The sequence below is a fragment of the Adiantum capillus-veneris genome, unplaced genomic scaffold, assembly GCF_014529385.1.
Source record: "Adiantum capillus-veneris isolate H3 unplaced genomic scaffold, ASM1452938v2 Hic_scaffold_599, whole genome shotgun sequence".
Taxonomy (NCBI): domain Eukaryota; kingdom Viridiplantae; phylum Streptophyta; class Polypodiopsida; order Polypodiales; family Pteridaceae; genus Adiantum; species Adiantum capillus-veneris.
The window spans coordinates 39,295-52,761 of NW_028221646.1; the positions used below are offsets into that span (position 1 = coordinate 39,295).

Sequence of the window (13,467 nt, forward strand, 5' to 3'; positions counted from 1 at the left end):
CCACTCCAAACAGTGCAACTCCACTTGCTCTTCCTCCTCTACTAAGCGTCCCATCACACCTTGTGCTCGTCTTCTTCTTCAGTCTACTAATCCGCCTTACCCATGGCATAGCCTATGCTTTGTTACCATTATGAAGTAGGGGTATTGAACTCCATATACTTAAAAGTGATTCCATATACTTTATGAATTGTTTATACGATTATACCGGCTATATAACTCCCTGACTTTATCTCACCCAAGCTGTCAACCGATTTAAGCACTCCCCTCCAGGACAGAATATCATAACATTAATCACGGGTCTGCATTGGACATTTGACCATCCATCATTGACTATAGTGCATCCTGTATTATCAACTGATTTCAAGATCAATCCATCAACTTCTTTTTGGGTGTCGCCAAAGCATTTATCCAAGAAGGTTGTCCGCACTTGATGATATGCTGAAGGGGAAAATCCAGCTCCATACTCACCAATCTTCTTTCATGCATGCTGCCATGACTCTCGTGTGACCATCAACATAGAACCTCCTGTAAAATAGATAGCTTGTGCAAGAGCAATTGATCGAAAGCTTTGCTCTAGACTTACTTGCCTGGTTCTATGCATTTCAAACTGGTACTCAGACGATCCATCTTGAGTGCTAGCTCTTTGTGTGTGTGTGTGTGTGTGTGTTGATTGGCATGGAGGGTGCACCACTATTTTGTCCACCTTGAGTTGAGACAGCATTGCGTGGGTGCTCTGAAGCATAACAGCTTGGAGTCGATATTCTAGGTCGCCTTATTTGATACTTCACCACCAGTTGATGGGCGACTAGAATTAGTTGCATTGATGTTCTGAGAGCAAGCATTGGCGTCCATGACAAGTTCACAAGCCACCTATACATTCATACAATCGTAAAAATAGTAAGTTTTTGAAAAACAAATTTTAGTTGAACAATTATACACGAAAGTAAAATAATATACATATAAACATAAAGTAAAAAATGATCCCCAAGCACTTGCAACCACCTCCGCAAGGATGCTCCCTACCCAAACCTGTTTCCAGACGGATAGACACCCAAGGGAGGTAACTATACGTAAGAAACAATACGTAAATGTAGTGATAAGGAGCGCTCCATTCCAACTATAGAAATGAGCCCCAAGCACTTGCACCACCTATACCCTCCGCAAGGATGCTCCCTACCCAAACTTGTTTCCAGGCGGATAGACACCCAAGGGAGGTAACTATACGTAACAAACAATACACAGGTGTAGTGATAGGGAGCTATCCATTCCAACCATAGAAATGAGTGCCAAACACTTGCACCACATATACCCTCTGCAAGGATGCTCCCTACCCAAACCTGTTTCCAGACGGATAGACACCCAAGGGAAAGTCAGTTGTAACAAATCATGTTGTTAAAAAACATAGGAATCAAAGCTACTTGAATGAAAACCAAGACCTCAAATAAGCCAACAAGTGTGCCAAAACAGACGGAGGCAACTATGAGACATTGTTTATATCTAGCCACCTCCAGAAATGGGGGAAAAGAGGAGGATATATCCGAGTCCGCTAGGCATGACTGTTGGCCCGTCGGGGTAACTTAAAAGACGGCTGGGCTAACAGGAAAGGCCGGTTCTAGCTGGTTCTTGTGAATTTGATGTTATTATCACTCTCGTGGAGTGTTAATAATATGAGTTATTACCACTTCGCACTTCACGTGAAGACGTGAATGAAATCCCTGAACTCCACGTTGAGAAGTGGGAAAAGGTGGCTTATTTCTTAAAATCCGCCTCTTTTTAAATGTTTCCAATTGTGAAAAAACTGTAGACATCCAATCTAACCAGAAAGAGGTCAAATCAATGCCTCTCACCTCTCTCTTTTCAAGAGAGTGTGGCCTCAAGGCTTGACCTCCAATGCCCCAAAATGTGCACATTTTTCGAGCGCGTGAATAGATCCCTAGACCTCTCCGACATGGTTTACCTACCCACAGAGAAATCAACCTTACCTTGCGATACCATCTCAAAATATAGTGAAATTTAGAATGTAAGTATGGTCATCATTTTGTCCCATTTTAGACATTCATTAAGTTAGATAATGACTCGATAAGGTCGTACATGTTCTAGATCCTCAATATGAAGTATATATACTCTCACAAGTATACATTTGGTGTATGTGAGTTACATGTGGATTACCATGAATCACATAAATTTTTATGCCTTTCATGTTGCATACCTCACCTGCGCATAGCTGGGGTTTCTCGATTGTGACTGAAATCCTTTCCTTAGCCTTGCTTTGATGAGCATGCATGATGATACACAAAAGATATTAATATGCCTTCATAGCATTGATGCATTAGCATGGTCATTCACCAATGGTAAGAGTACTACCCCACTCATGTCTTTGTAATTATCGATTGAAGAAATGTATCACAATACGAAATTCAATGGACAAATATGTTTTCAAAAGTAGCCTTCTTAACATTTTGAATACAAAATTTGTGTACGAGAAATTAGCATGTTTCTAGTATCATCTCCGCGTAGTGATCATTCCATATAATAAAATATACGCAAGCATTGGGAAAATTAACGAATTGTTAACTATATAACATCTAAGCTAGCCACTAGACAAAGACAGTAAAGTTTAGATCCAACTTTGTGCTCTTTAATTATGTACTCTCTCTCTGCATTGAGATTGGCATGGTTCCTGCAGTTCGTATTTTGGTCTACCAGATGATCTCTTGGCCATTCGCAAGCTGATCCACTGTAGTAGCATGCACGTGAGATTTGGTGGCACATGAAATAATTACCAGCGGCAATACATACTGATGAGGAAACAGAAAACCTAATTAAGTCTAATTATGCTGCAGGGCAATTACAAGTCTTGAGAATATGAGTAACTATGTAACACCACCTTCCTAACCAGGCTTTTATGTAGTATCTAGCTTTCCTATAAGGCAAAGCACGTTAAACAGGTTATCTTCCTAACTAGCTTTCACAAGGCAAAACGCAAAACACAGTTACAGAAAATGGTCACCCACATCACTCTTCAACGTACCCAGACCTTCCTGCAACCCTGTCTTTCCTTTAGCTTCACCGCCTCTATCACATTGCTTGTTTGATGCCCAAAATAAGCCTTGAAGTGCTTATTTATCAGATCCAAGCAACGACGATCAAGCAATTTCTTGGAGAGACAAAACACCAGTTTCAGGACGCCAAGATCACCACTAGCAGTCTCAAGAATGGCTTCCACAAAGTCCTCCACACGAGGCAAATCAGCAGGAGGCTGAAAACATGAGGAATAAGCCGTAGCATAGGCCTCTGCGAAAGCTGTCCGCAGCCACTTGGTTTCTTTATCTGCCAGCTTCAACAATCTGATGTACTTCTCAAGCTCCAGAGCCACCTTATATAGCTCCACGGCACGAACCCGTTCCAATTCATTTGGTGCAGATATCTGAAAAAACAGCTTTACATACTGTTTAGCAAGCTGCTCAAGTTGCGGCAACTCTCTCTCAAAATGGCACCTTGGGCATCGACATGCAAATGATTCTATTCTTGAGAAGTATGGTAGCAGAGGTGAAGTGTAGGTCCGGTGAAGCTCTGTCCCTGCTTTCATGTCCCTTGAGGCCAAAACCACCTTAATATTACCAACAAGCCGAACACACACATTAGGAATACAGCTGTTGTTCATAAGGGATAAAAGCAACCATAAACCTCCCATCAAATCAGTTTCATCAACCAATCGAGACTCAATGTCCGTTGCTGCAAAAATTATGGCACGCAATCGGCTTACATCCAAGAGCAGTGGCACCTCTGTCTCATCTTCTTCAGACTGCAAAGGATCTGGAATTGGTTTAAACAAGGAGATGTTAGGAGCAGGCTTTGCAGGATGCTGCCCTTCATACATGGCATAAAGCCTGGAAAGATTTCTCGGTGTAGCTAAACAGCTGCGAATCACCTCAGCTAGCAACCCAGGCTGCACCTTCTGTATATCATCACTTCTAGACACCCAATTCCCAACGCTCACCTTCACAGCAGCAAATGAATCGATGACCATTAACAAGTCACCTGCAGATACATCTGAAGTCAAGAAAAGGCCCCGTCCCCCAGAATCTGAAGAGAGCCCAATTCTCACGGGGCCAACGAACTCCGCAAGAGGAGAAGCCAATTTGGCTTCACAACCATTCTGAAAGAATTCTGATAGGTCATGGTTGCCCAGCATGCTTTGCTCGTTGAGAAGAGCCGCATCCTTGTACACTTCTTGAAGGCGATCGGATACAGCAGGTGGCAGTAGGTCCATCTGCTCCGTCATGAACTTGAAGGCGGTCTGGTACCGATACATCTTCCAAAGGGCTCGGACCTTTCGGAAGATGCTTTTGACGTGGGAAGCATCAATTGCAAGAGCAGATTCAGCGTCAGCCAAGCCTTTGTCGAAGCATTCCAGCTTAAGCCAAGATTCAGCTCTGTTAGACAGAGCGAGCAATTTATTTTCAGCATCTTCGGCCTGAGCTATCTCGACAGATCTGGAGTAGAATGCAATAGCAGCTGCATACTTCCCCTTGCTGTGCTCCATATTCCCGAGCTCTAGACATGCGACGGCACAATTAACGTGTCTTCCAAGAGCCAAATCAGGTTTAACGTAGAAGGCCACCACTTCTAACGAAGCTGGATTCGGCAGCCAGATGTAGGTTGCACGCCCAAAGTGGTCTTTGATGAGACAAGGCTCCTTGATGATAACTTGGGAGCCTGGGGGAGGCACCTGCAGTGTCAGATTATGAAATAAATCATTCATTACCAGCCTTGCCGCCGCGTCGCTCTCCTTCTCCTCGAAGATGCTCACGAGAAACTTCCCGTAGAGGAGGAGAGGTGCATCTACTGCCAGGAAGCCGTGCAAGTACTTTCCCTGGTGCCACTTTCCTACGCGCAAATCTGCGAGTGTGGTTGAGGTCAAGCCTGGATTAGAAGCAGCCGGAGCCAGAGATGCAGGTTTTAAGAAGGGATCGTGCTGAAGGAGCGAGTGCTGCAATACTGTCCGCATACTCTTTGCTTCAGGAGGCATGGTCTTTACAAGCGCCTGCAGCTGGAGGTGAGCCGCTAAAATCCCTGGCTTGTTGAACGAGTGCAATGAATCCAGAGCCTCCTGCGAGTCATCCGAGAATGACGTTGTCGACAGAAAACGACACAACTCCATAGCTGATTCGGCGTCCATGCAGTCGCACAAGAACAAGCCGTGCAAAGCGTGAAAGTGGCGGGTCTTTTAAATGATGTGAGGCTCTTCAAAATTGTAGTTTTGGCGGCAACATTCAAAAGTTTCGTTTGGAGCGTTGCTAAGGGTACCTCCACACGCTGGGGGGGTACCCCCTCCACTAGCTACACCTCTTTGAGGTGTAGTTACAAAACAAACACAAAACTCAAGCCAACGCCTGTGTGTGCGTGAGAGTGGCCCAGTCAAATCAAAGGCCTCATCGTCACTTTTCCGATTACCCCCTCCGTGTTGGTGGTACCTAATATGACTACATGTTCTAGGGAAGCTATGGTTCAATTTTGTGAAATCTGCTTTTGGAGTGCTTCTCACGCTATTTTTAACTTTTCATGATTTTTAGTGCTTTTTAGTGAAAAGTGAGTCTGCTTTCTTATTCTAGTGAGCGAGAGAAACCCGTAATTTAATTTTAGAAAATTTTGCTTTTTATGCCATTTTTAGCTTTTCGTGCTTTTCAGCGTTGTTGAAAATCAATGTGCTTTTTAGGCTGAACTAAACATAAAAATATCAATTTTAGTCACCGTTGGAATTAAAAATGATCACTCAGAGCAAAAACGGGACCAAATAGGATTTTTACAAGAATTATTTTTATAAAAAGCAATACCGTAAATACGTCACGGCAGTATGGGAAAGTCATAATTATGTCGGGACATTACAATGCAGCATAGTCTAGCTAAGGTCCATTAGTTGACCAAATACTGTCCAATTAGTCAATTTTGTTGTAAAAATTGAATGTTAAATGGAAACATTGACCACCAAAAGCAAAAGCATATTTTTAGCAAAGTGCACAAAGAGCTGGAGCTATTCCTAGCCCAAAATCTAGTGCTAGTTTTTGGCTTGGACATCACTCTGGCCTGTTTCACTTGCCTATAAATTTCCAGTTAGTGCTCATGAGTTTTCAGTGCCGTCTATTGCGTCTACTACTGCAAGGCTATACGTATTTATTATATGGAGTGCTGCAAGATCTTCATCACCATCTCCATAAGCTCTTCTCTCTAGTATACCGGAAGAAGAAGAAGAAGAAGGAGAAGAAGGATATTCTCTCTCTACTTTCTTACTATCTTCTCTCTCGTTTCACGGTGTAAGCGCTCTCCGGAAGCTCTCGTGGTGGATACCTCTACATAGCTCTCATCACCACTCTCTTGTGGAAAAGCAAGAAGCCTTTCAACAAACCCTAATCTATTATAAAGCACGGTGAGAAGCCCTTAACTCCATAGCCATCATCATCTCTCTCTCTATATCGTTTTCTGAGTAGTCACCCTCTCGATGATTGTTTTTCCTATATGAGTGCACGTACAGATTAACCGACTATGTATGAAGTTGCCCCATGATTATTTCATCATGTTTAACTTGCTGATTTATGCACATGATGCGTTTATGATCACGTGTGTTAACCCTCACAGCTCACGGACACCATATCACCTACGACGGACGTTGTATTATTTACTTGGTAGAGTCAGGTACCGGGCTTGTCGGTCCAATAGGAAAAGGTTTAGAGTGATCGCCGATGAGAGGCGCACTCTAATTGGAACATTCAAGGGATTAGTTGGCTAAGCATGGGCACCCAAGTGTGAATGGGGCGAGCTCATATAAAAGTCAACTAAACCTAAAATTCACTTGTTTCTCTCATTTGTGCAATTGAAGAGTGCTCTTACTCCATCTCCATCTTCTTCTTCTTCATCTCCTTGTGTGTGTGTGTGTATACGTGAGAGAGAGAGAGAGAGAGAGAGAGAGAGAGAGAGAGTGCAATTGAGCATTGCGGCGGCACGAAGGCGACGAGGCGGTTGAGCGCGGCGTAGCGGCGTTTCCCTCTTCTTCGCGACGAGGAATCCTCCACAAAGCAAGCGTAGAGAGGTGAGTGACACACCATCGTCATCTTTGAGCTTACTAGTTTAGGCTTGTTGTGTGCTTGGAGCCATTTGTGGCTCGCATATAGTGTATCGGCAAGCTCCTTGCATTGGCACGTGCGACATACGCGCACATTTTTGGCGCCGCTCCAGGAATGCCATACACTAAGCGCCGCTACCGGGAATGCCATACACTAAGCTTGAATGGCACTTTGTGCTTCTTTTGTGGTGTAATTTCTATTGTAGGAAAGGTAAGGAAGGAGGGTGTGTGTGTTGAGAAGAAGGGTTTTGTGTTATACTGTGTATTTTTTTTTGTTAATGGAGTTTTCAAAGGTACTGGTGTTTATTCTCTGTGTATTAAGGTTGTTAGTTTTCTTTGTTAATGGAGTTTTCAAAGGTACTGTCTTTATTCTCTGTGTACTAAGGTTGTTAGTTTTTTGTGTACAATAAGTAGGAAGTAGATCTGTGAGAGTTAATAGAGTGTGTTAGTGTGTAACAATAGGTGTATTAGTTAGAAGTAGATAGATAGTGTGTGTGTGTGTGTGTGTGTGTGCTCTCGCGCAGGCCGCGACAACCTTATCCTTTCTATTAAAAAAAAAAAAAGGTAGGACCGGGATCGGGAATATCTCCCAGACCCAAGCCCAAGCTCACGCTCAGGCTTAGGCCTCAGTCGCCTTTTAAAAATCACGAATTTTAGCTTCACACGTAGCTAAAAATCGATTTTTTGAGGACCAACGGAACTTCAGATGCCCAAAAATTGTGCTGTAAAGCACACAACAACCCTCTAAGTGATACGCTCGTTTCGAGCTATCACACACTTTAATAAAAGAAAATCAAACATTAAAAACGTAAAAAACACGAGTGAAAACGGACGCTTAAAAAAGGTAAGCGGTTAACCTTCGAGGTTATTCGTCGATGCTTGTAGGGTGCCAAAGGCACATGCATCTGCGCTCTGGTCGTGTGCTAGAGACGGAGCAACTAGAGAGAATTTCGATTTACGCGAGTTCTCAATATCCACCTACTTTAGGTTCCGGGCCCTCGACGGGGACCCAAGGTAGTACAAACCAAGACCCGAACATAGCGGCTAGTGACTCTTCCTCTGACTATGACGTCATGGAGGGTTTCCCAATGCCTATCCCGATAGCTCAAGCCAAGACATGCATACCATGGGCCCGCGGTCTGGGCTGAGAGTGCTTAGCCGCCTCAAGGAAACCTTCAGTAGAGCCACTCGCTCCGAACATGGAGCTAATGATGTAAATGAGGGGGGTGGGAAAGTAAATTCTCCATTCATGACCAGCGTAGACCCTATACCGTTAGAGAATGTGCATGTGAATACTTCATTCAATGCACCTCCTGACTCTTCAGAGTTATTTCCCTCTGAGGTCATATTACCCGATGGTAGAAGCCTTGCCGAAGTGCAAGAGGTTGAGCGATATATCCTTGCAGCGAGGGAAAAGGAAGTTGAGAGCTTACGTAAGGCGGAGCAATGAAGAGAGTTAAAAGCGAAAGCCCCTATGTCAATATCCTTGCTAAGAGAGCAATCAAGTGCTCCTGACTTAGCAACCGCTACGGGCCAACCCCTAGAAAGCAACACTGCATCTAGCTCAAAGGACACCCCTAGCACCTCAATCCTAGATGGAGTGTTCCTAAATGAGAACTGGGAGAACGAACTACAAACAAAAACTTTGACCGACCTATACACAGGTCACACCTATCACCTGGGTTGGTTAGATGTCCTACAATCCACAATGGGTGCTACTAGTGTGGAGGATCAACAACAAAGAGTTTGTGAGGTCATCCATAGGGTGATTGAGTTAGAGAGACAGAACAAGGGGATCAACATGCCTTCAAAGGGTCTCATGAGATTCTTGGATACAAGAAAGGCTAAACAAGCGACCTTATCGCAAATGGAGACTCCCTCGGTAAGTCCGATGGATCCTCCATATGTTGTTTCTCTAGGGGTCTCAGTGCAATCTGAGCCCACAAGTGATAGCTTCACCTTTCCAAGTCTAGCTCATCTTTCCCTTGATGACACCACGGCTACCATGCCTACCCCAATGATGGGCATGCCGAGAAACACGACATGGACCTCATTTGTTAGTAAAGCACCGCTACGTGGTAGCTCAATGCCTGCAACAACAGTACCTACAAGTGTGTACCAATCGTACACCCATGGGTCCTCGTACTCATGTAGTCCCTACCCCTCCCATTGTTTCAACTACCTATGCTCCACAACCACAACACCCAAGTTCTTATTTCCATGGGACTATACCGGCTAGCATTAGCATGTCATATCCGATGTCTGCTATGCCTAGGGCCACACATATGAACTTTGGACCACCACATGGCACAACATCGTACCCAACGTGGAACCCAAGGGCTTCCTATGCACCAAGCCCAATGCCATTACCTACTCCACATGTATTCAATGGAGCACATCCACCCACGGTGCCTGCTCACTTAGGTGACTTGGCAACATTTGCTCAAGCTATCGGTCGATCTATTGCTGAGAATATGCGTAACGCTCCTGATAGAGAGCCTAGAAGTAAGGTAGTACAAATAGCCAAGCTCACACAAAAACTTAGTGGAGACGGGGATGTGAGAAAGCATATCGAAGTGTTTGAACAAATATGCGATTCTCTAGGAGAACACAATGACCTGCATAAGAGCAATGCTTTAAGCCTAACCTTAAGTGGAAAGGCTGGGGATTGGTATATAACCCTAAGGGTGGAAGAAAAAACGATTTACCCTACTCTTAGGAGATTGTTCTTAAAAGAATACATACGAGAGGGAGTACTTTGGGGTGTAGCCTCTCAGCTCCAGAAAGCCCAAAGAGAGGAAGGAGAGTCGGTGAGAGACTTTATTAGTCGCTTGAAGCATTTGAATTCTCGATGTAATCCAAATGAGCACTTCAACAATAAACAATTTCTTTATAGATTCATTAGGGGATTACGACATGAGGATATCTACAATGGCTTAGTCATTAGAGGTATCACCACTTGGGAAGCAGTCACCACCAATGCAATCCAATTGGAGGATAATTTAATGATTCAAGGGGAAAGAGTGTCTGTTGAGTCTAAATCTATTAGCTCACAAGCATCGGGGCATCAGCCAATGACCTTAAAGCCTATTGCTAAGGAGCCAAAGATATCTGAGATGACTTTAGCAGATCTCGCCAAGGCTATTCAAGAGAGTCTTAGAGACAATCGTGCTCCGCGGAACAATCATATGTATCCAAGAAGGGAGCAACAATGGTGCTCAGTATGCTATGGAACTCATAGTACTAGTGAATGTCCTACTTTTAGAGTAAAATGCAATGGGAATTGCAATGCATGTGGAAGGTATGGTCATCAAGCTAAGGATTGCATAGTATTTAAGCGCGCGATGGCCAATAGACCAACCTTAGCATGGACAGATACACCTCGAGTGCCTGAATTGATGTCGGCCCCACCTCTTGAAAAAACATCACAACACATGGTCCCTAGGGCCCAAAATGTTGTTCAAACAACACCTTTACCACCTCTAGTGCTAGGACCGCAACCACCACATCCGAGAATCACTTCTGTGAATCAAGTGGGTTGTGAGTCATCTATTTCTTGTTTGGAAGGCTGTGAGGAAGATATAGATCGTAATATTGCCTATGGGATGGATGTGCTTGAAGAAAGTCCATAATACTACATGGAGGACTATTGGGGACAAGTCAAACTTGTATATCAAGTAGCTGCTCTTGCTGCAAGAGGCCAAAATATCAATTACACTGCTAAGAGACCACCTCTTCAATGCTATGAGTGTGGAGGTCCACATCGTGTAGCCGAGTGTCCTATTAGGCTACAAAAGAACGCCACACTTATGCAAACCAATCAAGCAAGCACGTCTACAATGCCAATACTCGTGTGTAATCGATGTGGCATAGATCATTTGATTGCCCAATGTCCAAATAATCCAAATGCACCGAAGATCACGCTATTAAACTTGATTGAAGTTCCCGAGGAACCATCACAAAGTACACTTGTGGTACCGATAAACGTACTCACACGATTGATGCTCCAAAAACAAAATTATATTCTTGAGGAAAGAGACATGGCATCAATTTCCCAATCTCAGAAAAAGAAGAAAACACGAAGGAAGAGATCGCAAAAAGCAGCGAAGTCAGACCCCGGTTCCAAGACCAACATAGGGATTGGTGACGACCCCGTATATATGAACGACGCTGAAGAAGATTCTGATTTAGGTGAAACCATGGAGACCAAAACAACCACTAAGATAGAAACCAACAAGGAAGATCTTCATGAGCCACAATGGCAAGGATCCAAGAAGAAGATAGGAACTTATCCAAACCCTACAGAGGAGATTGAGCGAGTCAAGAAATTAATAATTTTGGTAGAAGATACCCAAAGGGATCTAGAACCAGCACCTAGGAAGATCCAGATTACAGACACTGTGTTCCCTACGCAACAACAACCTCACCAAGACCATAGACCCTTAGCCATACCTAGTGTCATCCAAGAAGAAAGTGACGTAAAGTCATGGGAAAGTGGGCGTACTTACTTCTTGATGGAAAGAATGTTTACAGAGGGACTACTTGGTCCTATCAAAGAAATGGAGATCCCATATTCCCCACTTCAAGGGACTCAAGGCCAAAAGGTGCTGTTAAACATTACCAAATTGATGGATTTCATGTCTTCAGAAGTTAGAACCACCATCATGTCCAAACTATATAAAGACCCTGAGCTAGTCTCAACTCTTCGAGCCTTCCTCAATGGAGAACTAAAGTTTGGGCTACCACAATTTTCACAGATAAATGGAGTTGGCGAGATGCCAATAGAGGAGGAACACTTAGATCCACAACCCAACCTAGATGAGAACCTTGTTATAGAAATACCTGTTAACAAGTTGGGACAATACTTTGAGGGTGATGAATCCAATGCAACCATACCAATCACTACTAAGGGATTAACTGTGAAGGGAATCCTTGATGGTGGCGCTGGGGTTAGCATCGTGACTAAAATTGCTAGGAAACTATGGGAAGACCTCACCTTGTGATCACAACCATAGTAGTGAAGATGGCCAATGGGTCTATTGTTAAACCTATTGGGATGCTAGAAGATCTCAAGATCAAGGTCTTTGGACATAAAATAAGGACTACCTTTATTGTTATCGATTTCTCCAAACACACTATGGCATCGGAGATGATCTTAGGACGTCCTTTCATGAGGGAAGCAAAAATGGTGCATGACTGGTCTAAGAACCATGTCTACCTGCAGTTACAAGATTCTGTCATTCGAGTGGATCTTGTGACAGGTCGAGCACATCCTCTAGGAAATAGGTTTATAATTGATCATAGATCTGACACCACAGTTCACTCGGCCCCATTGCAGTATTGTTACACGTGTAAAGCGGACACTGATGTTGGGGAAGATTCTTCTTATATGAATGTACTACCTGGGATGACTGAGTCGAACAATGTGGATTGGGTCCACCTAGCAGCAACCATAGACACTTGGCGAAATAGGGGGACGACCTGGGTAACACCTGAGGGGGATGAAATGCCACCACTCGTACCTTTAAATATGCTAGAAGCAATGTATATAGCTTCTGATAAGACTCATCCTCATATAACGAAGAAAACATACAAGTGGGTCCCTAAAGCTTCTTTAGCGACCATAGCTAGTGCTAAAAAACAGAGGCCTTGTAAGGAACATCCCATTCGCCCCAAGAAATGTAAAGAAACGTTGCGTTGGATTCCTAAAAAACTATTGGAAGCCCAAGGCTACTATCAAGGAAATTATCAAATCTGGGTGCCAAAATGTAGATTGTGTTCTTACCTGTCACCTGACCCATGTGAGCCCAATCCTTTAGCTCCAAAACAAATTGACGATCGCGGAAAGAAAAAAATCACAGAACACTACACACTCGTTCCAGAGCTAGTTTGATACCGAAGAAAGAACGATTTGTTCCAGCTAGCCAAGGAAGGGGGGAGTCCCATGAAGCTTCTAGCTCCTCATGTAATGCATCCATAGAGATAAAAGCTTCTCCACAGCCTCCACCTACAATAGTGGACCTCCATAAAGCTACAAAGGAATCCACACCTCCTAGTGTTCAAGAATCACCTGATGAACCACTTCAAGTTCGATCTTGGGAGAGTACCTTACCACCCTTGCAACTCGATGAGGCACCTAAGGTAATAGAAAACTACTGGAAAAAGTCCTCTCCTATTACCAACTGGAACAATTGGTTTCAAAGGGTGACGAGAACATTTCAAACGGTATGATCTACCCAAGGAAGGGGGGAGTGTTTGCTGACAGTCATCATTCACTTGCTTCCCTCTCAACCTTCCTCCCTGACCTCTCAATCTTCCAATCTTAGGGAATGTATATATATAGCCTT

The 13,467-nt window shown here is 43.8% G+C and overlaps 1 protein-coding gene across 1 annotated transcript; it reads right to left on the bottom strand.

Moving 5' to 3' along the window:
* Positions 1-2,759: 2,759 nt before the first annotated feature.
* On the bottom strand, positions 2,760-5,431 carry LOC147416690 (uncharacterized). The gene is made up of 3 exons (XM_086508143.1): positions 3,688-5,431; positions 3,498-3,610; positions 2,760-3,427 (listed from the first exon to the last, which is right to left on the bottom strand). Exons 1-3 carry the CDS (start codon positions 5,180-5,182, stop codon positions 3,023-3,025), a joined length of 2,013 nt encoding a protein of 670 aa, XP_086364269.1. The 5' UTR covers positions 5,183-5,431; the 3' UTR covers positions 2,760-3,022.
* Between the last annotated feature and the right edge of the window lie 8,036 nt (positions 5,432-13,467).

Coding starts and splice junctions, on each gene's coding strand:
- LOC147416690 (XM_086508143.1), bottom strand. CDS start 5,182: ATGGACGCCGAATCAGCTATGGAGTTGTGTCGTTTTCTGTCGACAACG. Junction 3,611..3,687: donor TGAAACTGATTTGATGGGAG/GTTTATGGTTGC, acceptor GGTAATATTAAG/GTGGTTTTGGCCTCAAGGGA. Junction 3,428..3,497: donor TTTGCATGTCGATGCCCAAG/GTGCCATTTTGA, acceptor CTGTTTTTTCAG/ATATCTGCACCAAATGAATT.